This window comes from Amphiura filiformis, chromosome 9, assembly GCF_039555335.1.
Source record: "Amphiura filiformis chromosome 9, Afil_fr2py, whole genome shotgun sequence".
NCBI classification, from domain to species: domain Eukaryota; kingdom Metazoa; phylum Echinodermata; class Ophiuroidea; order Amphilepidida; family Amphiuridae; genus Amphiura; species Amphiura filiformis.
The window spans coordinates 69,972,564-69,998,484 of record NC_092636.1 but is presented as its reverse complement, the minus strand read 5'-3'; the positions used below and the strand labels follow the sequence as shown (position 1 = coordinate 69,998,484).

Here is a 25,921-nt window from a genome sequence, read left to right as displayed (position 1 = left end):
GACATTGGTTTATAGGGCCCTCAAAATGCAACAAAAATGTACAACTTTGGGGATATCAAAATCTCAAAAGTAAAAGTAATTTAATAGTCTCATTTATTGATTAGAGAGTAATGTCCTTACCAAAGGGCCTATTAGATTTTTGGCAAAAAAATGGACAGTAAAATTAATTTTACATTTTTTGGAGTTTTGACCTCCTGAAAACCTGGATGTCAGTTGCATTTTGAGGGCCCTCAATATATTTAAAGTAAAGGAGTTGGACAAGTTTTCTGATGCCAGATTTGAATTCTACACAAATAAGTACCCCAGAATACATAGTTTTCAAAGTTGTAAATGGTTTCCTTTATACATTTATGGACCTCCAAACGTTGTCTTTCGCGTTGCGACACATTTTTTACGCTGACCCCCCTAAATTTCAAATTAATGCCAAGGAAAACGAAATGGAGTATGAAGCTCAAATTTTCGAAATTTTACTTTCTCATCAATATCTACCACCACACAGAAAAAAAAAAATTGAAGAGGTGCTGCGGTGCACATCCCTGAGTTGACATGGAATGGGTCATCTCACTTTTTTCAATCTCATAAAACTGAGAAACTCCTGATCACATGTCCACTTTTGGTAGACCTGAGCAATTCCATTATTCTTTTGAGTGGTTGGCAGTGATAATAAAGCTACTTGTATCAAAAATGAAAAATAACAAGTAAAAAAACTCTTCACTAAAAGTGTGATATTTTTCAAGTTAGGAGTAAATCTAAGTGCATTGATTTTTTTTTTCATAAAAGAATATTTGATCCAATCACTTTCAATGCTTAAGTAATTACTGATATACAGAAAGATTTTCATGACTGATTATTTGTATTTATTGTCGTTTTTGTTTTTGTTTTTTAATTTCAAATATTTGTCAGAGAGTTTTTTAATTCTCAGATATCAGATTTCTTACATAGTGCCATACAAACATGTTGTTGTCACTATGCAGTAAGTATATACACAGCCAAATTCTGCTTCCACTGGGTGCTCTACTACTTAAAGTGTACATGGCACTACATAGGTATCCACCCATGCAGTAAAGAGCACAGCATTTGTTTTCTGTTTATATGTTGTGTGTTGCATCTTCGGTACCCATGCTTCATATTGCACATATTCAAATTCTTTCAAGGGGCTGTGCAATAATTATGAGTGCTGGGGAGGGTAAAATTATGTGGGCGAAAGAGGGGAAGCAACTTTTAAGCAATCCCCAAAAAATAGGGGTAAGCAATTTTGGCACACATTCATGGGATACCATCTAACTAAATGCTCTAAAAAGGCGTATGAAAACAGTAAATAACATTTAAATATGCAAATTTTTATGGCTGCACTATTATTTATCTAGACTATTTAAGGTTTACAAATTGGGATCAAAAAAATTTGCCATGTGTGAAGGGGAGAGCAAATATTTTATGAAAGGCTGAGAAGGGGTAAGGCAAGCAATTTTGGCATGCTGTTTGAAATGTTACCCCCCCCATATGGTGCTCATAGTTATTGCACTGACCCCAATGTGATAGTGCATACACCTAAGTATAAAGTAATTCAAATATTCTTAGTTCAATAATAATAGGTACAATGATCAAATTTACACCAACTAGAAACTAGTGGAAATGAGCAATGCAAGATTATAATACACCACAAATATGTAAAAATTTGTTGAGGTAGCTTCAAGTACTCTAAAATAGCCTACACTTTACAATTTTACTCTAAGCTGCTTTACACTATCATGGCACCTACAGATTTCACTAAAACACTAGGATGGGTCTTGGGCATCAGGCTATTCCAGTTGAAAACCATACACCCCCTATGATCAGGCATGACCTTAATCTCCCACACAGGGGGCGGAGATTCACCCATTCGGGTAACCCCATTTAAATTCATACACCCTGTGTGGAAGATTGAAATCATGTCTTCAATTAGAGGTGTCTGGAATAGCCCAATGTCTAGGCTTTATTGGCAACTCATTGCATGCTGTAAACCCACCTTTGAGCTTTGTGAAACCTGACCAGACACACTACTTATACAGTGTGTTTGTTGAACACATCTAGGGGCAAAGACAAAGAAGGGAAGGGCTTTCCCATCACAGAGAAATTTCCACCATAAGCTCAACTTTGTAAAGCAATACTTTGTATACATTTTCTTTTTAAGAGAACCATTATCAGGTTTCTATATCTAACATTCCACAAAACCTTGCCATTTTCATTTACTTTTATAATGCACGATCCTTTTCTTATTACACGCTCCCAATGAAAATATCATATCACAGTACACCTTTGGTGCAGGATATCCTCAGCCCAAGATACTCAATGGACATAAACAATTATGTTTTAGCTTATCAATCCTTGTGATCACCTTGGCTTAAAAATACCAACAGCCTACTAGCTTTAAAAGATGTACATACAAGTATACACAAAAATTTATTATCAATGACAGATTCAAAAGTGCTGCGTAAAAGATTCAATTTCTTGTTGCACCACATTAGAGTGTATTAATTCTTAATTCAAAGAAACCAAATTAGTTTCCAATGCAAATATTTGCACATTTCAGTTCATTAATTAAATTTGAAAGCTATTGTATATCTAGTAGAATACCGATAAAAATAGATGACATTGAATAGAAAACTACACTGTATGATGGCAGGACTACTCTATACAATATAAATGGTTTCATGGAACTATACGTAATATAGTCATTGGCCAAGTATTTGTCTATCTACTGACCTAGACTTAATATACACTAAGAAATCAGTGGTAATGTGTCCACCTATGAAGATCTTAATATCAACAAAGGACAAGCAATTTGACCTGTACCAAGAATGGCCCTGAGCATAACACTGTACAAAGGATCATCATATAAGATGACCAAGTTAGAATACCTCTAGTATGTATCACCAAATGCCCAAAATATTTGTATCTTTGAGCTTGAGTGTTAAGGTTTGCACATGTGGTGATTAGCATGCATTATCAACACATCATAAGCAAGTACACATTTTAAAATTGAAGTTTGTTGCGCACAAGGAGAACAAATTCAGAGGTACTCTATATTGCTTGCCCTACCTCCACAAGTAACTCACACTAAGATCTTCCACAGAGGGATTGTGAATTTCAAATGGAATTAACATATTAGCAGCTCCATTTGAAACTTACTCTCCCTCAGGGGTGATTCAGGTTGAATCTTTCTCAGAGGATGTATGAAATTCAAATGGAGCTGCCTAATGTGCTCATTCCATTTGAAATTCATATTCCTCCTGTGGTGGACTTCAAATGGAATAGCCCATTTGGTTGAAATTTCAAAATCTTCCTCAGTGGGGATGTGAATTTCATTTAGACCAAAAAAATAATTCAATCAATTCATTTCCCTCAACAACAAAAAATGAAGGCAATTCATGGAGATGTTAATTACCCTGTATAGCAGTATACCAGCTGCATGTACATCACCCTCACTATAAATATGAGGGTTTCTTAACAAGGTAGATACTAGATACATCTAGGTAAACTTAACATGGATGATAATCATTGTAAATATCAAAAAACTAATCAGTAAGATGCAATTCTTGTTCCTTAAAAAAATCACTCAATGGTCAATGGAATGAATTCATTTCATGAATAATCAATGCCCAAATCACTCAAAATTGATCACTGCGTTGTAGCAATGATGCATCATCATCATCAGTCGGCTGCGGAGCAGGCGACTACAAGCTTTCTCCAACTATTGCGATCTTGAGCAAGCGAAACAATTTTGTTTGGCTGCAACATCCCTTCAGTATCTCCCAGGAGGTGCTGGACATACTGTAAGTACAGTGTGCACCCTCGCTGTACGTCGTCCAATGTTTCTGTCTACAGACGCAAAACCTGCACTCTGTTCTTATCGTTACTGTTGTTGCTGCTGTTGCTGATTTCGGGATCTGTAAACAAAATTAAAGATGAAGATGCATCAATACTGAAACTACCATGGAATCAAATTTATTTGAAGACTAATTTGTACTGCGACTATAGTTTGTTTGGCTTATGATTAGCAAAAGTTTGTTACGCATAAAATCACGTAAGTACGCGCCAGTCATAAATTATGCAGCACACAACTAGCGTAGGTGCTGTTCTATATCAATACACAATGTTATGAGTCGTTTATCTTGCCATTTATAAGCTGAACAAACTATACTACTATCTACTTACACCATGCAAATTATTGTCAACTATGTGAGACACTATTGAGTTGATTGAGTGCAAGAAGTGCTCAAGTGCTTAGTGCTTTATTATTATCATGCACTTAGGATCTTCTTGCATTCAATTTACAACATTTCACTATGAGATGAAAAAATACACCACACATGCGCATGAAATGTATTTCTACTTCTGACTATGAAACAAAGTCAATTAACATTTCGGCAATCATGAAACACAAATAGAAGCAAAAATGCAGAGAGGAAGAATGGATTGACATTTTCAACTACGCAATCGACCAGTGATGCTTAAAATACAAAACAAGGCATGTACGACATAGATGTAAGACAATAGGTGTTTTGTGTAGTGTTTTTGCATAGATTCAAGATAAACATGTAATCTATAACAATAAGACAATACTAGACCAGCAAGTACTGTAACAAAGATTCACAATGCATTGACATACTCAATGGTTATGCTGGTGAAGGTTGTAGGCTCTGTGTGCTAGCTATACGCTTCAACATAAAAAGTCCCAAGTCACGAGATATTTTTTCAAAATATCAAGAGCTATCTTAAGAACCACTGAATCAATACTAGGCTTGTTTATACTCATTTTAATGCATTTTTCATGATCATTCTAAATATGGTCATGAAAATTTACAATTCTGAACTTTTTAAATTAAAAAAAAAATTAAAACTTGTTGTCAGCTGTCAACACCCTAATTGTGGAGAGAGTTAAACAACCAAAATATTTCAAGTGAGCAAGTTTTCTGTGTTGTGAACCAAAGTTTAAACCTTCATAAATAAGTACAACCATCTTTCACCCCAGCTTTCTCATTTTCTATTTTTCTCTATCTATATTACCATCTGTAACCTCTCTTTTGGTTATTTGTGAACCTGCTGGAACCCTAACAAATTGCAAGTCTTTACAAACTATACTAGGATGTGGGCAACAATTAATTTTTGTTTTGTCTTTCAAAATTGACCTACAAAATTACCCTAAACTTTAATCATATTGTTATTTCAGTGGCAGTGGAGTTTTTGCTGTGAATTGTTGGCCGGGTGACATTGTCAACTATACCGGGTATATCTAAACTTTTATTTCTCCACTTGGAGATTGAACCAAAATGTGATCAATATGTAGCAATTAAAAAACATCCAATATAGACCACAAAAGAATTAAGGTACCAATTATGTTCCCCCATGTATACCAGGCACAAAGACAAATATGTTCAAATTAAAACCAGCAGCCAGTACCTGTACCCTTTAGCTCTATAATGAAAGACAGAGATAAAAAGACTAGTTCGCGTCTGAAATTCTGACAACTAGACAGAAAATGCCGTTCTGCGCAGGTCAGCAACCAATCACGACGCGCCTTTGCCCTGACGTTAGACATGATTTACTCTTTCTATCTGTCTTTCATTATAATTGGAAGACCTCATTTGTTCAAACTGTTTTGAAAATTAAAGAAACAGTGATCTAAAATCCATGGAAAGAGTAAACCGCACCTCTTGATTTTGTATCTTCCTTGGAATTTTATTTCTTGACCAATTTCATAGAATGAGGTCTTGTATCCGCGCTAAAAGATGCAGGTATTGGCTGCTGGTTCTGATTATCACATATCTGTCTTTGCTAAGGATATACAGAGGTGATAATAACTGGTGCCTTAATTCTTTTGCGGTCTGTATGCAGAATTCAAGTAGCTAACAATAACCGCCTTCCTTACAGGATTCCTGATTGGTTAATTTTGTGATATCTTCATCTGAGTGACCAATTAAAATACAGCTTCTTTATATTTCAGCACAATTCTCTTCAGCCCTACCACCATTCTTACCATGTTGCTGATTGGCCCAATACATGTATATCACAATTATATAGCCTTGTTGTAGCCAATCAAGAGGTAGTATTCATGGGGTTATTAAGTAATACCGATATCTAGCTTAATAGGGATAACAAGAACATATCACATCTAAATATGTTGAAATGTAAAGCAACGGATACCATTTCTCTCCAAATTCAAAGTTGAATCTATCATATTTTAGAAATACAAAAAGTGATCATTCCTCAAAAAGCAGAACTTAACATGCATTGAAACAATGAGTGCTAAGCAAATATACCTGAACAGTATAAAACAACATTAAAGAAAGACAATTATCTCAAATTTCAGACCCATAATATACAAAGAGGTGCTCCAAAAATAGGCAGGATCTATGTTTAAACATTAAATGGCAATGGCCACTCACCATGTGATCAAACATCCCAGAATAGTCTTAAAATGTTAGAAATGGAATGTGACAATGATTAGTAACAATGACACAGACAAAAACATGACAAATCTTCACACCCCATCATTCAGTTTCCAACTACTTTTTTTTTTCAAAAATAAATTTCCACACTCACATTTTTTCCACCAAAACAGTTAGTCCCAAGCGAAATAACAAATATTGTCAACAAAATTGAAGAAAATAACTTTCCATATCAGATAAAATTGATATCAAGGAAGAAAAATGTATCAGATATTTAAAAAATATAATTATCTTGAAACATAAATTTTGAGTTAGGAAGTTCTTACTTTTTCACTTACTGAAACAAATATCTTGCTTGAAAAAATAACAACACATATTATGTTTCATGAATCAAAATATAATGTTAAAAACAAGTGTATACAATGTTATGACCACGGACTCATTGTTGTAAGTTTTCCTTTGAAATGTATGTCAGATATGGTCATGTTACATGATGTTTAGGACACATTTATGATGACCTGATATAACTACAGTACTCTCATATAATGAACTACAATTTGAACTTATAACTGGATTATAAACTTATGTGGCCTATTCAGTAATTCGTTCATCTGGATGATCATATAACTCATGTCCAATATAGTCATGTTACATAATGTTTAGGACATGGTGAGTTGATGTAACTACAGGACTCTCATATAATGTACTACAATTTGAACTTATAAACCTATGTGGCCTATTCAGTGATTTGTTCATCCGGTGATCAACTCATCAAAATGCAGATTTTTATCACCTTTGCTAGTGTTATAGATGTGCTACGCCTACTACTGGTTAAGCTGAAAGCTATGTATTGTTTTCCATGAATCTGCTACACATATTTGAATGGGGCTTCAACTTTGTCAATACTGATGATTTCCTCATTTTTTTGCCAAATTTTAATTTCAAAAATACCTAATGACAACTTTAAAGACCTATCCTTCACTTTTAAGCAATTTATAAACAATTTCAATTTTTTACACCTTTGCTGGGATCATTGAATAGGCCTTTCACCAATAAATCTCATTTTGGATACATTGTGTAGCATTTCATTATTTGTATCCCAGTGGATTCAGTGCCAAGGATATTAAGTAACTTCTTGTAAACACTCTGAACTTGCTTAAAAGAACTTCAAATTAAAAAAGTTTCGCATAAATAGACAGGAAACCAAAATGCGGCATGCTGTTCTTTATTTCTATTTAATTTTTAATTTTTTTAGAGTTAGGTTTAAGGTAAAATGTGCCTCAAATCACAGTTATTCACTTTGAGTGCAGAGTAGGTTAAAATTATAGAATTTATTGATTTAAAACAAAAAACGCACAAAAAATCTTTTGAACAACTTTGTCATCCATTTTTTTGCTTGTAAATACCATTCTTTTCTACATTGCACACTATCATGATGTGTTCAGTTTAGTACCTTTGTTGGTTTATTATCTAATTGCTGTATAACTATTTTGTACACAAAAGAAATAGGTCAATATCTTTCAAATGGAGTCCAGAATACATGCAGATATCATAAGAACAACCTTGATGTACATACATCCAATGTTTAAAACATTATTTTTTGAAATTAATTTAAACTGGAACTGACCATTTGCAACTCACTTTCCTATGTTGCATCCGATACCATCAGACTTCTGATTGATGTGTGACGTCAGATGACCAGAAAAGGGACTCCGTTTCCAATTGCTACACACATGGTACTCGGTATCACAAGACCATCCCCGTCTTGTGACATCACACCAGCATCAATCAGATGCCTGATGAAGTCCAATGGTATGGTACGCAATGTAGCAAAGTGAGTTACTCCCCGTCTTGTGACATCACACCAGCATCCATCAGATGCCTGATAAAGTCCAATGGTATGGTACGCAATGTAGCAAAGTGAGTTACTCCCCGTCTTGTGACATCACACCAGCATCAATCAGATGCCTGATGAAGTCCAATGGTACGGTAAGCAATGTAGCAAAGTGAGTTACTCCCCGTCTTCTGACATCACACCAGCATCAATCAGATGCATGATGAAGTCCAATGGTATGGTACGCAATGTAGCAAAGTGAGTTACTCCCCGTCTTGTGACATCACACCAGCATCAATCAGATGCCTGATGAAGTCCAATGGTACGGTAAGCAATGTAGCAAAGTGAGTTACTCCCCGTCTTCTGACATCACACCAGCATCCATCAGATGCCTGATAAAGTCCAATGGTATGGTACGCAATGTAGCAAAGTGAGTTACTCCCCGTCTTGTGACATCACACCAGCATCAATCAGATGCCTGATGAAGTCCAATGGTATGGTACGCAATGTAGCAAAGTGAGTTACTCCCGTCTTCTGACATCACACCAGCATCCATCAGATGCCTGATAAAGTCCAATGGTATGGTACGCAATGTAGCAAAGTGAGTTACTCCCCGTCTTGTGACATCACACCAGCATCAATCAGATGCCTGATGAAGTCCAATGGTATGGTACGCAATGTAGCAAAGTGAGTTACTCCCCGTCTTCTGACATCACACCAGCATCCATCAGATGCCTGATGAAGTCCAATGGTATGGTACGCAATGTAGCAAAGTGAGTTACTCCCCGTCTTGTGACATCACACCAGCATCAATCAGATGCCTGATGAAGTCCAATGGTATGGTACGCAATGTAGCAAAGTGAGTTACTCCCCGTCTTCTGACATCACACCAGCATCCATCAGATGCCTGATAAAGTCCAATGGTATGGTACGCAATGTAGCAAAGTGAGTTACTCCCCGTCTTGTGACATCACACCAGCATCAATCAGATGCCTGATGAAGTCCAATGGTATGGTACGCAATGTAGCAAAGTGAGTTACTCCCCGTCTTCTGACATCACACCAGCATCAATCAGATGCCTGATGAAGTCCAATGGTATGGTACGCAATGTAGCAAAGTGAGTTACTCCCCGTCTTGTGACATCACACCAGCATCAATCAGATGCCTGATGAAGTCCAATGGTATGGTACGCAATGTAGCAAAGTGAGTTACTCCCCGTCTTCTGACATCACACCAGCATCAATCAGATGCATGATGAAGTCCAATGGTATGGTACGCAATGTAGCCAAGTGAGTTACAAATTTTAGTTCCAGTTTTAGATTAATTAAAAATAATGATGTTGACTGTTCCATCACCTGTTCAAATTTCATACAATTGTTAGCTATTATTCGTCAATACATATTGTTACCTACCTATTTGTGTATCGTCTGATAAATCGTTGGATTTTTCTTGCTGCATCTTGCTGTCGCTTTAATCTGGCCATCCTTTTGTCCCTGTCACAAAGAAAGAAAAAAAAAGAAGAAACAATAAAAATGTGAATTTGCTTTCAAATTGTGCTATTCCAGTTTAAAAACATACACCTCCTATGGAAGAAGCAGGAGATTTGGCAAAATCTCAGTGCAATTGACGCGATTTGCTGCAACATTTTTACACGTTGATGCTGTATCAGAAGCTTAAAATTTGCTGGCTAGAGGCCAGAAAATTACTACGATTCCACTTTAGAATTCCTCAACCACAAAATAGGCACGCTGTCACTTACCCTGTGTTTTATATGCAAGTATAATCCATTTTGTAATCTATATTCCCGGTCCATCTACTGAAATCGACACGGCACCATAAGTAAGCGCACAAGGAAAATTTACCACGCACATGGACCTTTTCCCCCAGCATTTCTGAGTGCAGCCGGTACCCGTGTAGAATTGCCCCAGCACTACAACTAGCTCAGGTTCGGAGCACTTGCAATAACATTCTTAGACAAAAATAGACAGTTTTGCACGCTCCCGTTCACCCCAGTATCACCCGGGATTTCACAGACAAATTCATCTCTTAATCTCCATCCTTACAAACACTCAGCTACATGACAAATTTCCCTCCTTGCACAGCTACACAGACAAATTCATAATCTCCAAACATGTAAATTCTGTAAACAAGTTTCCCTTTAAATCATATTTCTTCAGGCCAAGTTGAAGTTATGATGACGAAAAACCTAGAACTAAAATAACACTAGCATACCTGAAACCCTCACATACCTGAATCTCTGTTGGATCAAAATGGCTGCGTCACGACTCTTACGATACTGCTCTTTGGCACGGTAGCTACGGTAACGGCTCTGGATGACAATAGCTGCGTTGCGACTGCGCTGAAAATGTCGGTAGCTTTTCAAGGTGCGGAAACGACTCTGAATGATACGAGCAGCATCTGACATCTCCTTGTAAATGATATACTGTTTGTTGTTATTAAAGATGGAAAAAAACGGTTTAACTTAGTATAGGGACAAAGAGAAGGATAGAGGAAATTATCACATGAAAAATGAAAAAAAACAAAAAATGGTTAAAAGCTAAACAAAGTTGTCCTATTTGTGACAAGATCTACAAAAGTGGGACAAGAGGCATTTTTAAAAATGGAGTTACTGTAATGATTACCTTATACAAACACCATGCTTTCATATACTAAAAACAATAAGGTCTAGCATAGTTGGTTCAAAAGTTATGAAGTTTTGTGATGTCTATTTTCTTATGTATTTTATTGTTTTTTACTCCATATTTTTTGCCTTTATCTCCATTTCAAATTTGCCACCTTTGGCCTCTATGGACCCGATTGCGTCACATTTTAGTTGTTATTTTTAAAACATGCTTTTCAGTCCCAAGTGCATAGTATAATTATATAGGCCTAGGTATTGAGTGATTTTCACAGAAATTCACATCTGATGGTGTGTCCCCAATCACAAGGAATTACCTCCTGTATTATGTGGCAACCGAGGATGCCGACTAGCAACCGAGGATGCCAACCCACCAACTGTGGTCAATTGCAACAACTCATCAGTACACTATGGGGACTATAATATTTTTCACACAGATGTGGCAGTGACGACAATGTGTGTGTGCGTATGCCAGCGCTTTGAGCATCCCCTAGCTACTTAAAGCTGCGCCTAATGAAATGTATACTGACGTCACTGCCACATCAGAGTGAAAAAAGGGTATAGAAGCACAATTCAGGAGTCATGACTATCCGCAGGTCCTATGCATCTATGTACAGTTACCCAGTCAATTTAAGGTTTGATTTTCCTCACCTCTTTCTGTATAATAACAATAGCTTCCAACTTGGTCTGCTTCTGCTGTTGGCAACCCTGTCACCCCCAACCTCCCCTGCCTATAAGCGCATCCAAACGAGGACGTACAAAGTAAAAAAGCACTGTACTATCCAATCGAGGACACACATTCCTGCCGTGCTATCCAAGCGGGATACACCTCGTATACCGCCAAGAGAGGAAGTACTCTAGCGGTTTTCTAAATAGCGTCATTTCAATCATCCTACACCTATCGACAGAACATGGACAATCCATGTTTAGGTGCATGTCCACGACTGGAGGTGTGTTACCACAAATATGACCTCGTTTTGGCTGCAAACACCTACCCACCTACACCCACACACACACATTCAGAGTCAGTCAATTTCAATTACATTACCTCTTTGTACAGAAACTCTGTATAAGAACAGCAGCTTTTAACTTGGTGTGCTATTACTTTTGAAGAAATGTGTCACCCCCCACACACATACCCCCACCCACATACCCAAACACAGGTTCAGAACCAGTCAATATCTGTTATAATTTCCTTACCTCTTTGTATCTTCTATAGTAACTCTGTATAATAACAGCAGCTTCCAACTCAGTTTGCTTCTGCTGTTGGCGACCCTGTCACACAAAATATACATCACATGAATTTAGATATATGAGGCATATTCTTGACACCAGAGGTCGTCTACTATTGATGGATTACATTAGATGTAAATGTCAAACTTAGAAACCTTTACTAGCTCTTACCATCTTTCTTTCACCTTAAAGTGATATTGTGTGATTTTAGCATTCTCTTTATAAGGCATGGTAGATATTCATTGATCTTGCAAGTTCGTTAGTTTTGGGTTTTCAAAGCCCAAAAATAAAACATGGACAATATATCTTTGTCAAATGACTGAATCTACAAGAAAGTTCAGATGTACATTCATGATGCAGTCAATGTTTCTGATGGTCTACAAATCTCAACTTTTGGGAGTAAATTGGGGCATGAGGCTGTGGATCACTAAGTACCCCTAAAGTCACATATGACCATTTGTGCTGACTTTGTGTTAAAGATTATTAAGAAAATCACTCTTGCAAAGTGAGTTGATATGCCGCTATAATATTGATTAACAAACAGATCTATTACCAATTATACATGAAGAAGCCCTGACAAAGTAACAATGCCACAATATCTCTCTATACTGGCTTACCCTATATTGACGGAATGCATTTTGTATGACCAGTGCTGCCTTGTACAGTTCCCGTTGTTCACCATCTGTTACAAAGAAAAACACATCACAAAACATGGTAAGGTGTTTATTCCATAATTCAACTTGACAATGCCAAAGCATATATATTTTCCATCAATGGGATTTATCATTACCCTTCCTCTAGACCTAATGGCATCTGACAAAATGAATATTACTTAACCTGAAGAACACACACTCTGACAGTTTTACACCTGATTCATTTGTGGAATGTCTAGGGTGTGCGCTCTTGAAGCAGCGAAGTCCCTGAATTGTTGTTTAATGGTTTATGAAATGATGTGGGGCCGTAGTGGTCAGCGACAACCTGTAAAGTGTGCTGAGGCTTGTGGATCAACGTCTAGGTGTTGTGCCTGTGCGTAGCGCACTATAAATCACTGCGTTTTTTTTGGTTTTTTTTATTCAGCTCATCTGAATTCATTTAATTTATATTCAATAATATCCACACCAAACCCCGATGTATGAACACCAACAGATCCAAACGTTAACATATGATCCAACTTTTAATCCCCAAACCATGGAAGTTATGGATGATGGACTCACATTTGAATGAATGTTTAGGCTACTTGGAGTCTCCTTAGTTAGGAAGGAGAATGCATACTTCCACGGTTGCCAGTCCACACACATTAGGCAAAAAAAAAAAGGTTCGTCTCAAAGCTTGCGCGCGCGTTTGTAAAATCCCACGATTTGACAAAAAACAAATGCGGAAATTTTTTTTATAGTTTTTATTTTTTTATAGTTTTTCCAGAAAAAAATCGGTGAAAATCAGACTTTTTTCTCAAAATACCATGAAAAAAAGTCGGGAATAAAAAAAAAAAATATCGATTTCGCATTTGTTTTAAATTTCTTGTGAGCTTTGAGACAAACCTTTTTTTTTTTGGCCTTATATACACAAGCAACATGGATATCAATAACTTGTAATGAATTTTACTATCCATCTATATGGACTCACACATTTCAGTTTTATTCACCTTTTCATTCTACATATAATGCTGACCTAACGCTATACCAAAAACTGGTCAATGTACAATGGATTTTATTTCTGGCTTGGATCTTAAGTTTGTTCAGCTTATAATAGGCAAAAATTATTAGGTTTTTGTTAATGCACGCGTCAATAAAGTCCCAACGTATGCTCGCGTAAAATTAAGTGTGTGCCAGTCATGCATTACGCAACGCGCAACTAGTGTAAGTGCTGCGCCCAACTGCATGCATGCCATTCAATATCAATAAACAATTTTATGAGTCTCATTTTTTTCACCTATTATAAGCCGAACAAATTTAATAACACATCCAGGAATCATGTACATCCTCTTTTCTTACCATTGAGCTTGAGAAGTGAGAATGCACTCATGACACGTCTATTGGTGCTGTTCATATGTCCGCCTTGAAGGAACTCACACCAGTCTGCTGTTGAGCTGTCGTCTTCAAAACTCAGGTTACTGGGGCTAGGCAGACAGGAATCTGTGCTGTATGTACTGGCTGGGGAACTCACTTCATACGGGTTCCTATATAAAGGCAACAAGAACATCGGCACAAGATTAAAACCAGTAAGGGGTGCGCTACCCTCGGGCCAAGGGTCTTAGGAGGCCTGGGATTTTAGGGGTTCCGTACAAAAGATAAAATACCTTCATGGGCCTGTAAAAGCAAAGAAAAAAGACTTCAGGGAGCCCTTAAAAACTAGTTGGTAATGAAAAGAAAAACTTGAAAACTTACACATTATCGTTCCATTTCGGGCTCTTGCCAAATAAACGCAGGAGTACATTATATATTACCCTCCATGAGCAACAATCCAAAATAGATTATTTACCATGTAGCATTACACACAAGGCAATTTTGAATTGTGCTCTTTGCGTATAATCTCCTTGGGTAGCATAGAAGAAAAAACCCTGAAAAACTGTGTAAATTTGGGCTAAAAATCCTCAAAATGGGCTGAAAATAAATAAAAGTGCAATTTGGACCCAAAAAAAATCTGGAATTCTAGATTAATCCTGAAAACTTACATCCCTGTTTTAACCCCATGAGAACTACCTGCTGATTGGCCAAAAAGAAGTTTTCATTATCGATTGGACCAATCAGCAACATTGTTAGAATAATTTCACCACGCAAAAAAATTGGGATGAATTATTTACAAAGCTCCATTCTGATTGGTGATTAAAGTGAAGATATCACATAATTGACCAATCAAAGGTAATGTTAGATCGGCAGGTAGTGCTCACTCACCTGTAATTGTCCATGTCACTTGGCCCACTTCCATCTGCTGACATAGAAGGAATGTCAAAATCAGGATTGGGGAAGTCTGCAAAGTTGATCTCCTTGATTCTTGCTGGAAGCGCATTTAGAATCTGTTCAGCAAGGGTTAGATATTGTTCCGGCTGTAGGGTGTACAATACAAAGAATACATTACTTGGCTGTAGGGTGTACACATACAAAGAATACATTACTTCAAATTTCAATTCAGTATCTTTCCACAAACAAGGTATCAATGCAAATTCTTCTTTTTGTATATAACATGCAAAAATTGGTTCAAGCGTTCAGTGTTCAAATTAAAGAACAACATCGGCACCTATGTGCACAAACCTTGAGCCATTCAAACTTATCTGGTTCAATTTCTGTTAGAGCCCTTTGGCTTGGTTGGTCCCCTACTAGTCATTCTTGTAACACCTTTAACAATATCCAAAATTATGGACCCGGAAAATAACCAAGACTTCAATTTTCCATATATTTGTGGAATAGTAATGCCTTTCTTTCTAGCAAGATCTTTGACAATATTCAACAAAATCAGGGAAAAAGATGATTTTAAGGATGTTCTTGTCCACCCATATTTTCAGTCAAATCAGAGAAATTTGACCTCTAGATGACCTTTAACCTGGGATGACTTCTTGTTTTTTAACATTATCTCTTATGCCTCCAAATATATTTCTTGCAGTTATATGCACAATTTAGCCATTTTCCAAAATTTTGTAGAACAAATGTGTATATGACCTCTGGGTGACCTTTGACCTTATTCACACCCACTTGACCCTTCTCACATGAATTATTTTGACCAACCTTGATAATGATCTATTACTTCCAGCTGACAAAATTAGTTTTTAAATTTTTTTTTGCATATTGACCTTATTCCACCCTAAGTTGTCCCCATACACCCCTATGATAGACATGATCTTAATCTCCCACAAAGGGTGTGTAGATTTCAAATGAAATTCACACTCCCTGTGTGGTCGATTAAGGTCATGTCTTCCATTTAACATCTATCCATCTTACCTTATTATGATATCCTAAATCATTAAGGAGTCCGTCTTCCATCATATTAGCATCAATTTGCATGGGGGAATCAGACCTGCCTACATCCTGGCCAGAGGAGATAGCGCCAGAGGTGGTCCTGCCATCCTCTTGCTGAAGAAATTTACCTGAAATTCAAGGGTTATAACACATGAGTTTATCTCACACTGTAGAAATTGCTAACTCACAATGTAAAAACTCACTGCCAACTCACACTGGGATAACTCACTGTCAACTCAAACTGGGATAACTCATTGCCAACTCGCACTGGGATAACTCATTGCCAACTCACACTGGGATAACTCACTGCCAACTCACACTGGGATAACTCACTGTCAACTCACACTGGGATAACTCACTGTCAACTCACACTGGGATAACTCATTGCCAACTCACACTGGGATAACTCACTGCCAACTCACACTGGGATAACTCACTGTCAACTCACACTGGGATAACTCACTGTCAACTCACACTGGGATAACTCATTGCCAACTCACACTGGGATAACTCACTGTCAACTCACACTGGGATAACTCACTGTCAACTCACACTGGGATAACTCACTGTCAACTCACACTGGGATAACTCACTGTCAACTCACACTGGGATAACTCATTGCCAACTCTCACTGGGATAACTCACTGCCAACTCACACTGGGATAACTCATTGCCAACTCACACTGGGATAACTCACTGCCAACTCACACTGGGATAACTCACTGCCAACTCACACTGGGATAACTCATTGCCAACTCACACTGGGATAACTCACTGTCAACTCAAACTGGGATAACTCATTGCCAACTCACACTGGGATAACTCACTGCCAACTCACACTGGGATAACTCATTGCCAACTCGCACTGGGATAACTCATTGCCAACTCGCACTGGGATAACTCATTATTTTAGGAACATGGCAGCTCAAGATCTTGGCTTTGAATTGGTCACAGAACTTTTGTATGCGTGATGTCAATTTGTTATGTGACTGATGTTTAATGATTTATGTATGCTTATTCCATTCCATGTATCTGTAAACATTGTGATCTCAATGAAATTGAGGACAAATTTCACTTCACTATGAAATGTTCCTTATATAACGATATCCGTAATAGATTTATGACGTTAATAGATGATATTTTTGTTAGAAACAATTCAACTGAAAATGATAAGTTTCTTCTTATCATGGGTGCCAATGATTTTGACACCACCAATGCAGTTGCCAATTTCATTTATACTGCATTTGAAAAACGGGATTTAAATAATAGGCCTATGCCTAGTTAATTTATATTATATTCTTTATAGTTGTAAACTTTATTGTTCTTGTACTTTATTTGTATACTTATTTGTATCTTGTTGTAAGATGAATGTCAATAAAATCTGATTTTGATTCAAGGACCCCCCAAAAAAACTCACACTGGGTAATTTCTTGCTAACTCACACTGGGTAGCTCTTGCTGCCAACTTACTGCTAACCCACACTGGAGAACTACCGCACATATATCTCACAGTGGGATGCCTTTCATAGACCAGATAGTGCAACAACAATGTCCTGTAGATATCCATGTATAATTTGGTTCAATCCAAGTTCGGTAGTGACATATGTGCGTATTTCGCTGGCCGCAGTAGTGAATAGTGTGCATAAAGTTAATCACGCAGCACATACACTCACGCGTACTAGAGAAGTTTGTCAACACGGTTGCTCTGCAACTGCGAAAAAGCATTGACATCACTACCGAACTTGAAGCGAATCAATGTATAGTAAGGCGATGATGACTTTGAGCTGGCACTTACCCGTATTTATTCCACACAGAAGTTGTTGACTTGACAACTCCTGATTTGTGGCAAAGGAAGAATGGTGCCTCTGACCAGCAGTACTGGGGTGCAGCGTAGACGCTCCTGAGCGTCTTCCAAATCCTCTCACTGATGCTTCATCAAACCCACCTACATCAGAGTCTGATGCACCAATGTTAAATAAAGGACTGTGTGATTGCATTGAGTTAGGACTTAGGAATCCTTGAGATGTTGGACTGATAGATAACTGAGAGAGACATCCAGAAGATGGTGAAGGCGAGTCAAATACTAGAGGTGATATTGCAGATGCTGATGATGACTCAGGGGTGGGCGTGGCAGGGGACGATACCATGAAAGCAGGGACTAGGTGGTTCTTGTTTGGTTGTGGAATCTCAATAGGCTGACTAATCGAGCTGGGACTTGATGGTAACCTTTGGCCTTCCAGTTCTAATCTCTCCAAACAGTCGGCAAGAACAGTGTGACCTCGAGACTTTGCCATGTCTACAGGCAGACGACCGAGGGAATCGCAGACACGTAATGCTGCAGGAAACCAGTGGTAAAGGAGCAGAGCTGATTCTTTGTGCCCAAGTGCACACGCCCACATCTGAATTGAAAACACACAACATGGATTCATATGAAACAAACAAACAACTATTTGAAGATAAATGTGCATATTATTTCATCTTAGAAATACTACAGTAACATAAACACTTTGTTTTGTTTGTTTTACAAATTTTAAGTTCCAGGACTTTGATATTTTAATATCATAAAGTAAATTCTGCTTGAGGGTCACAATAATTACTCCATCAGGAATATTATAAGTATCAGCGTTTGTTTTTTCCATTGGAGTAAAAAAGCCTGAATATTCTGCTTTACAAATTAAAAATATCCAATAGTAAAACTCTTCCCCTGGTATTTCCCTCTTATACTGACTGAGTTTCAACAGTCAAGTAGGTTAATTAGAGAATAAAAGATAGGATTTTGTCTTTTGCCTTTCAATATCATGTCATAATGAATGATCTGGCCAATATTTTGAGTAGTGGATACCGCTAATTACGATAAAAATATTGGCCAGCCCATCCATTATGACACAATATTGGATAGTCGATCAAAAGACAAAATCCTATCTTTTATTCTCATTCTTATTCAGTTTAGTATAATAATAAAAACCTGCCCTTTTTTCAGAAAAAATAAAGTTACTTTTGTCAGGACATCCCCATTGTTTTAAATGAACGAAACTGCCACAAACATCCAAGTCACCAAACCACGTTCTTAATTCGCGCCCATGTATTAAGCGAACGCATTATCGCGCGATCATTGAGGATCTACAAGCATTCTTCTGTTGCGTTACGGCATGCTCACTGTCTTATATAACTATCCACTATCGTGTCATAATTTATAGGTGAAACAAAACACACCAACTGAATTAGAATATAAGATGAAAAACAGGTTTACACCAAAATAGAACCGGCATGGTTCTGCATCAGTACGCATGTCAGTGATTGCACAGTACGAGGGGGTATCAAAAAGTTTTAGAAATCGCCCAGAAGTGAAAGAGCTATATCAATGACATTTTGTCAGTGCAATCACTGGTCCTTATGTACATTATGGTCCAAAAATGGTCTCATAGGTATGTTTACTTTTTTTACAGGTGACACTAGATGCCAATAACCTGCTGCCCCAGTTACTGCGCATAAACTGCAAGATTGAGAAAATTGAGGCAAGCAGCATTATTAAGATCCTGCTTTTGAAGGGTTGCAGTGCCTAGAAAATTGATGATGAAATGAAAGTTATCTTCAATGGTGATTGTGATATGTCACTGTCGCTTTTTGGAAAAGGAATTTTTATTTCATCACAGATTTTCTGGGCACTGTAACCCTTAAAATGGAACTTAATCATGCTGCATGCCTCAATTTTCTCCATTTTGCTGGTTATGTGGTTACATAGGCAGGTAGTGACATCTAGCTCCTGTAAAAAAAGTAAACATACTTATGAGACCATTTTTGCACCATACTGTACATAAGGACCAGTGATTGCACTGACAAAATTTCATTGATATAGCTCTTTCACTTCTGGGCAATTTCTAAAACTTTTTGATACCCCCTCGTATATGGCCATGCAACATTATATTTCTCCTATACAAATGAAATGAGTACAGAGAATTCTCCTGATATTTTATCACGATAGAAAACTCTTTCAGATTGCTCCTCTGTTACAATAATATGGCTCAAAATAAGCTAAGGTGTCATAAAAGTGTAACACACAATTATTTTTCCAGCTCTTTTCTTTTGGTCTCCAACCAGGTTTAAATTATAGTATGCACATATATCGTTCATAATACACTAAAAGAAAGATAAGTTATAGACCATTTACTTCACAAATTTAATTTTCTAGCCTTCTTTAAAACACTTTTATAAACTCTAAACTATCATCATAATGTGAACATCAAGTGATTTTTAATTTTTTTAAACGTATTGCGTATGTTACTTTTGACAGACACATACAAATCTTATGTATGTTACTTGCGTACAAATGTTTGACAGACAACACTTAAAATGGATTGTGTCATCAAAAAATCTTCTCCTCACAAAGTGATAGTGCCACAAAGCTAGGTGGAGCTAAATGCTATGTCATGTAGCATAATTAGCTGTATCACCCTAGTTTAGCAGGAATTACAGCACCGTCTTGCGTATGTTACTATTTGACAGACATTTCAAGAAAAATTTTAAAATTGTTATATGTTCAAAAAGATGGCAGCCACTTACAAATTGATTATAATATGGAGAAATGAAGTTATTTACAATAGATTTACCCTTTAGTTTATGCTTCAAGTCTTTGTTTATAAAAAACTGAGGGACTTCAAAATCAATCAAAAGTTTGACAGACAATAGTAACATACGCAAGGCAAACTTTTAAATCCTTTTTTTGATCTGTTAACTTATAATTCATAATGCCTCTTTCTGTTTTTTTGATTGGTTTACTGCACCATTTTGGGAAACAGGTCACATGAATTTCTATAAGGATCCATAAAAAAATTAAAAGCTGTTGAAAAAAGGCGTCTCTTGGCATGTTACAAATAAAAGTGTAAAAATAGGCATTTTTACAGCTATTTTTATTTTTTTTATTATTTAGAGTGAAAGGATTTTACTTAAATTGTGTATGCTATGTCTTTACTACCTAAACTTGCCACTAAACTAGCAAATATTCCATTTCTATAATTATTATTTTAAAAAAAAGATGTCAAAATATATGGCTATAATATGACACCTTAGCATATTTTGAGCCATATACTAAAACCAATATATAGTAACTATCCATCATGCATCGTTCGGCTTATAAGTGGAAAAATTATTGGTGGAGAGTCCCAACTTCCACTCGCATAAATTCACATAAGCATGCGCCAGCCACGCATTATGCAATGTGCAACTAGTGTAAGTGCTGCAGCCAACTACTATTCTATATCAATACACAATGTTATGAGTCTTATTTGTTTCGCCAATTATAAGCCGAACAAACTTTAAGATATTCCCTGTAATTAACACCCCGTGTTGAATGCATGTGACAATGGAAATTGAAATGTAAGATTGTTTACTCCTCCTGAGATTAGCTAACAGATTCTTTTAACCAAAATATTTTCCATTATATAAATTTCAATGTAATATTACCCAGGAAATACATACCAAATTCAAAAATAAAATATTACATAACAAGCTTACCAGTGGTGTACAGGAAAAGTGGTCCACATTCATAGCATCAACTTCATATTCTAGAAACAAACCATGACGTTCATTCCTGCATAAGAGAGAAACCATATTGTTATGTGAGAATTATGTTAACACCAGATCAGGGTGATCATGATCTACAAAAGGAACCAATTATTCATGTTGAGGAATGTATAAATTGCGCATTAATGTTATATCCCAGAGTCAGCATTTTTTCAGCACAAAAAAGTTTGATTTCTTTGATGCGTGGATTGATATACCCTGAGTATACCACAGTCTTTGATGCAGGAAGCACACATGGATCACAAATGGATGTAAGACTAAAACCATTGGCATTCTCCATAGACCAGGATATTATGGAAAACATCACTGGCACAGTGAGATCATAAACTATAGACTATTCAAAACAGCCAAAGTCCCTGTGCTTTGTTTGTTGTGAATTCTTGCATATTCATCATTGTGTGCTTTTCGCGTACATGCAACAGAGTGTTGTTTGTATTCGCATTTACGCTTAAGGCCGTCAAAATATGCGATATGTGCGTAGCAGTTTCGTCTGTCGCACTTCATGGAACGATCAGCCCTCATTAACAGAGTGATGATGGGACTTTACATGTTTGTGAATAGTCCGCATCTCTTTAGTTTATCCCCCTGAGCACTACCTGACAATCTAACATTGCCTCTAATTGGTCAATTACATGATATCTTCATTTTAATCACCAATCAGAAAGGAGTTTTGCAAATAATTCACCCCATTTTTTGTGTGGTGAAATTATTCTAACAATGTTGCTGATTGGTCCAATTGATAATGAAAACTCCTTTTTGACCAATAGGCAGGTAGTTCTCATGGGGTTAAGGGTGTGGTACTTACTTCCACCTGACCAAGATATCAATGAGTTTAAAGTAACCCAAAGCTGCCGCTAGATGAAGTAGTGTCATCCCACGAGCTGCCTGGTCCATTCTCATATTAGATGACTGATGCTGCTGCAGAGGCATTGTCCTTGCAGACTCCATGAGTCTCTCACAGATACTCACTACGCGATCTTCAAACGTCATATGCTGACCTCCTCTTGGCCTCTGTTGTTGATGTGCATTCTTGGCACCAACTCGCCTCTCCATTTGTTCCAGTCTCTCTAATATTGCCATACGAAATTGGTTCTCTGTGAAAAGAAAAGTTGAACAAAATTTCAGATGGTTTTGTAGTGATATTATACAAATATGGTCATGGAAACATGGTAAAAAGAAACCTGGAAGACTCCCCCCCCTCCCCGACATGTTCTCAAGCAAGGTACTGGCCTAGATGCAACAGACTTTGAGACAGCAAGGTGTGGAAGCAAAACCTCTTATGTAACCTGTTGGCAGTTTTGTGTTATACATGTTCAAGGGCCACAAGCACATGACAACATTACTTTTTAACTTCTTACCACACACCTGCCAACTTTACAAAACACTTCCCTACTATTGTTTGAGCCCAAAATCTGCATTTTAAAATTTAGACAGTACTGGTATATTCTTCAGCCTTTTCAGTTTTTGTCAACATTCTTTCAGTTTTGTGATTTCAATGAAACATAATAAAAATTCCTATAGGGAGCTCTTCTGTCACATCTCTGAATATAATACTATAAGCCATGTCCAAGATAGAATTTTACACCTTGCATATTTTCAAAGGACAATATCAAGACAAAAGACAATGTTGGAGTTCGCGCTTACCTTCTAACGAGAGCCACTCGTGTTGTGTACTAGGGTTTTGCTGTGCACTGCGTGCTTTATACTCAAATACTACCGACTTAGACACCACCACATTATTGCACGAAACTTCCAGAGTCACCAGTCCTGCCTCATGAGCTGCACAAGTAAAATATAAAGAGACAAATATGAAAAATAATTCTCCAAGAAAAACAGATTTGCTCATGCACTTTGTAATCCTTTCAAACATCTAGATACTCAAACACTCACCTGGACAGTAACATCTTAATACACCATTCTGTATGAGGGATGCAGGGACACCAAAGCTGTCAAATAAACACTGGTAGTTGGCATTGGTGTTATGCCATGGACCTGTCACCAACACTTTCACACCACCCTGTAATGCAAAACAATAGAAAACAATAACCAAAACAATTAAATACTATTCTTTATTCTTTTAACTTTTACACAGAGCATGCAATTACACATCTGCAATGCCCCAAAACTGGCCCAATCTGTGCTAACAGGCTAAGTTGATCATAAATTAAATGTGAGCCCATATCCTAGATTATTCGTCAGACTAATCTTTATACCCTTTGATGCAGTGTGATATTAAAACAATTAATAAACAAATGTACACATTCTGACCCACAGGGATGCAAGCTGACCTAAAGGAAAAAGCCTGCAAAGTGTGTGAATCTGGGCCAAAAGCCTCCAAAACAGGCTGCAGATAAAGAAAAGTGCAGGAATTTGGACTTCATGAAAGCAGGAATTCCTGCAAAAGCAGAAAAACTTGCATCCCTGGACTGGACCGATATGCTTCCTTGTATAGTTTTGAAATGAAAAGAAATGCTTTACCTCTGGGTAGGACCAATCTGGAGAGAACTCTGTCACAGATACCAACTGATTCTCTTGGAGTTGACTTCCAGTTGTCATGGACAAACTTGCCATGGTAGTGTCACTGTTGCCTGATGGCTCCTCCAACCTAAGATTCTGTAAATTCTGATGACCCTGATTAAAATTTGACCCTGTTGAAGTTGAGGAATGTGATTGCACTGAGTTGTTGGTTTGCATTCCTGGACCTGTCAATGTGCTGGGATTGATGTCTCTCAATGGAGTATCAAACAGTTCTGTATCAAAGTCCAAATCAATGTCCAAGTTTGGTAGGGACCCCACGTCATGAGACATAGGTTGGGGTGTGTACATCTGTGTATTCATGGGCAAAACGCCAGGTGCTTGTGTTTGAGGAGGGTTGAAGTTGAATCGCATGGATTGTGCCGTATTGCCAAAAACGGAATTTCCACTTTGCGCAGTAACTGGTATCGCAGGAAAATTGCCAAGTAAGTTGGCGTTTTGTGCCGGAGGGATATTTACAGAAGCTTGGTGAGTTTGACCGTACATTGTAGTTGGTATGGGGACATTAGCATGACAGTCTGCTGTCACGCTTGACATATTTGATGGTGTAGTGGTCATAGGAGCCAGTGTGACTCCTTCCATTCGAGTCGTAGTAGACAAAGAGGGCGCTAACATCGCACTCTGAGATTCCATTGACACCTCCTTTTCTTTCCTCTTATCCAACTGATGTCTGAAATATTCATGAAGTGGAGACGGTACCGCTTGCTCCGTTGTATTTCTAAACCGATTCTGAATAGTTGTCAAATTGGGGTCGTTGTCCACCATTCTCCGTAACTCTGGAGACTCCTCCGTGGTGATTCTGCTTGTTGTTCTTGGTCCGCTCTTACTCTTACTTTTCCTACCACTTGAAGCGCTCAATGGACTAAGATCCTTAGCACTACCAGGCGAGTCACTTGATTTTGGTCCCTGTGAATTATCAGATGGAGTAGGGGAAATAACTGTAACATCTTCACTGGAGGAAGTACTGCTTCCAACTGGGCTAGGCTCCAGGTTCAAGCACACAGCATCACTGACACCTGGCTGCCTGATGTTCTGTGCGCTGCGAAGAACAGATACAAGAGGGGTGATGGTTCGCAAGCCTCCGGTCTTAGCCACGGTGAAGACTGGAGGTCCGGCACTGGCAGAGCCATTAGCATTGCTGACAACAATGACAAGAGGCATGATCTGTTGTTGTTGAGGTCTGCTACTACATGACTGACAGGCTTTAGCTCCATCTTGCGGAGAATCTTCTGTCTTGATTTCAGGTTGTGGGCTAGTCAAAGGAGTTACACCACCTAGGGAGTAAGGAAAGGGAGACTTTTATAAACAAGCTACTTGGATATTCACTTTTAAGACGACTTACATGTATTATCTTCAACTGGCAAATAGCACAAAACAAATAAATAAATATTCACCTGAGGTACTTGGTACTTCTTCTTTTGGTTTTAGGGTCTTATCTCCTCTGCTCCTAAGTAGTTTGTCCTGCTCATCCAACATGAACTGGACAATAGCTTCCACGGAGTCATTGCCCTGTAACCATGACAACAAGTTTTAATATGATTAGCAAATTTGAAATCCACACACCCCTATGGAAGATGACACCATCTCATTTTCAGAGAAAAGTTCACAAAGTAACAAAGTAATGGGAGTCATTTGATGAAATGAGGGGGTGCAAAGGATTATGGGTAAGATATTTTCCTCTGATAAAAGTTAATCCTGGTGGATATATTTTATGTCTGTCCCCT

The 25,921-nt window shown here is 37.6% G+C and overlaps 1 protein-coding gene across 2 annotated transcripts in view; it reads right to left on the bottom strand.

Annotated features, from left to right (window-relative positions):
* Window positions 1–866: 866 nt before the first annotated feature.
* LOC140161400 (calmodulin-binding transcription activator 2-like) overlaps window positions 867–25,921 on the bottom strand; it is a 108,345-nt gene continuing 83,290 nt past the window's right edge. Inside the window, exons 8-23 of one of the 2 annotated variants that reach the window (XM_072184916.1) lie at window positions 25,592–25,706; window positions 24,141–25,471; window positions 23,553–23,679; window positions 23,307–23,441; window positions 22,468–22,756; window positions 21,594–21,669; window positions 17,878–18,481; window positions 16,066–16,211; window positions 15,025–15,176; window positions 14,125–14,309; window positions 12,751–12,815; window positions 12,101–12,175; window positions 10,512–10,705; window positions 9,675–9,755; window positions 6,426–6,451; window positions 867–3,926 (exon numbers count right to left, since the gene is read on the bottom strand). In XM_072184916.1, coding sequence (XP_072041017.1) covers window positions 6,433–6,451; window positions 9,675–9,755; window positions 10,512–10,705; window positions 12,101–12,175; window positions 12,751–12,815; window positions 14,125–14,309; window positions 15,025–15,176; window positions 16,066–16,211; window positions 17,878–18,481; window positions 21,594–21,669; window positions 22,468–22,756; window positions 23,307–23,441; window positions 23,553–23,679; window positions 24,141–25,471; window positions 25,592–25,706 — 3,594 coding nt within the window. In that variant the 3' untranslated portion in view covers window positions 867–3,926; window positions 6,426–6,432. The remainder of the gene's footprint in view (window positions 3,927–6,425; window positions 6,452–9,674; window positions 9,756–10,511; window positions 10,706–12,100; window positions 12,176–12,750; window positions 12,816–14,124; window positions 14,310–15,024; window positions 15,177–16,065; window positions 16,212–17,877; window positions 18,482–21,593; window positions 21,670–22,467; window positions 22,757–23,306; window positions 23,442–23,552; window positions 23,680–24,140; window positions 25,472–25,591; window positions 25,707–25,921) is intronic. The other variant, XM_072184915.1, reaches the window with a different exon arrangement.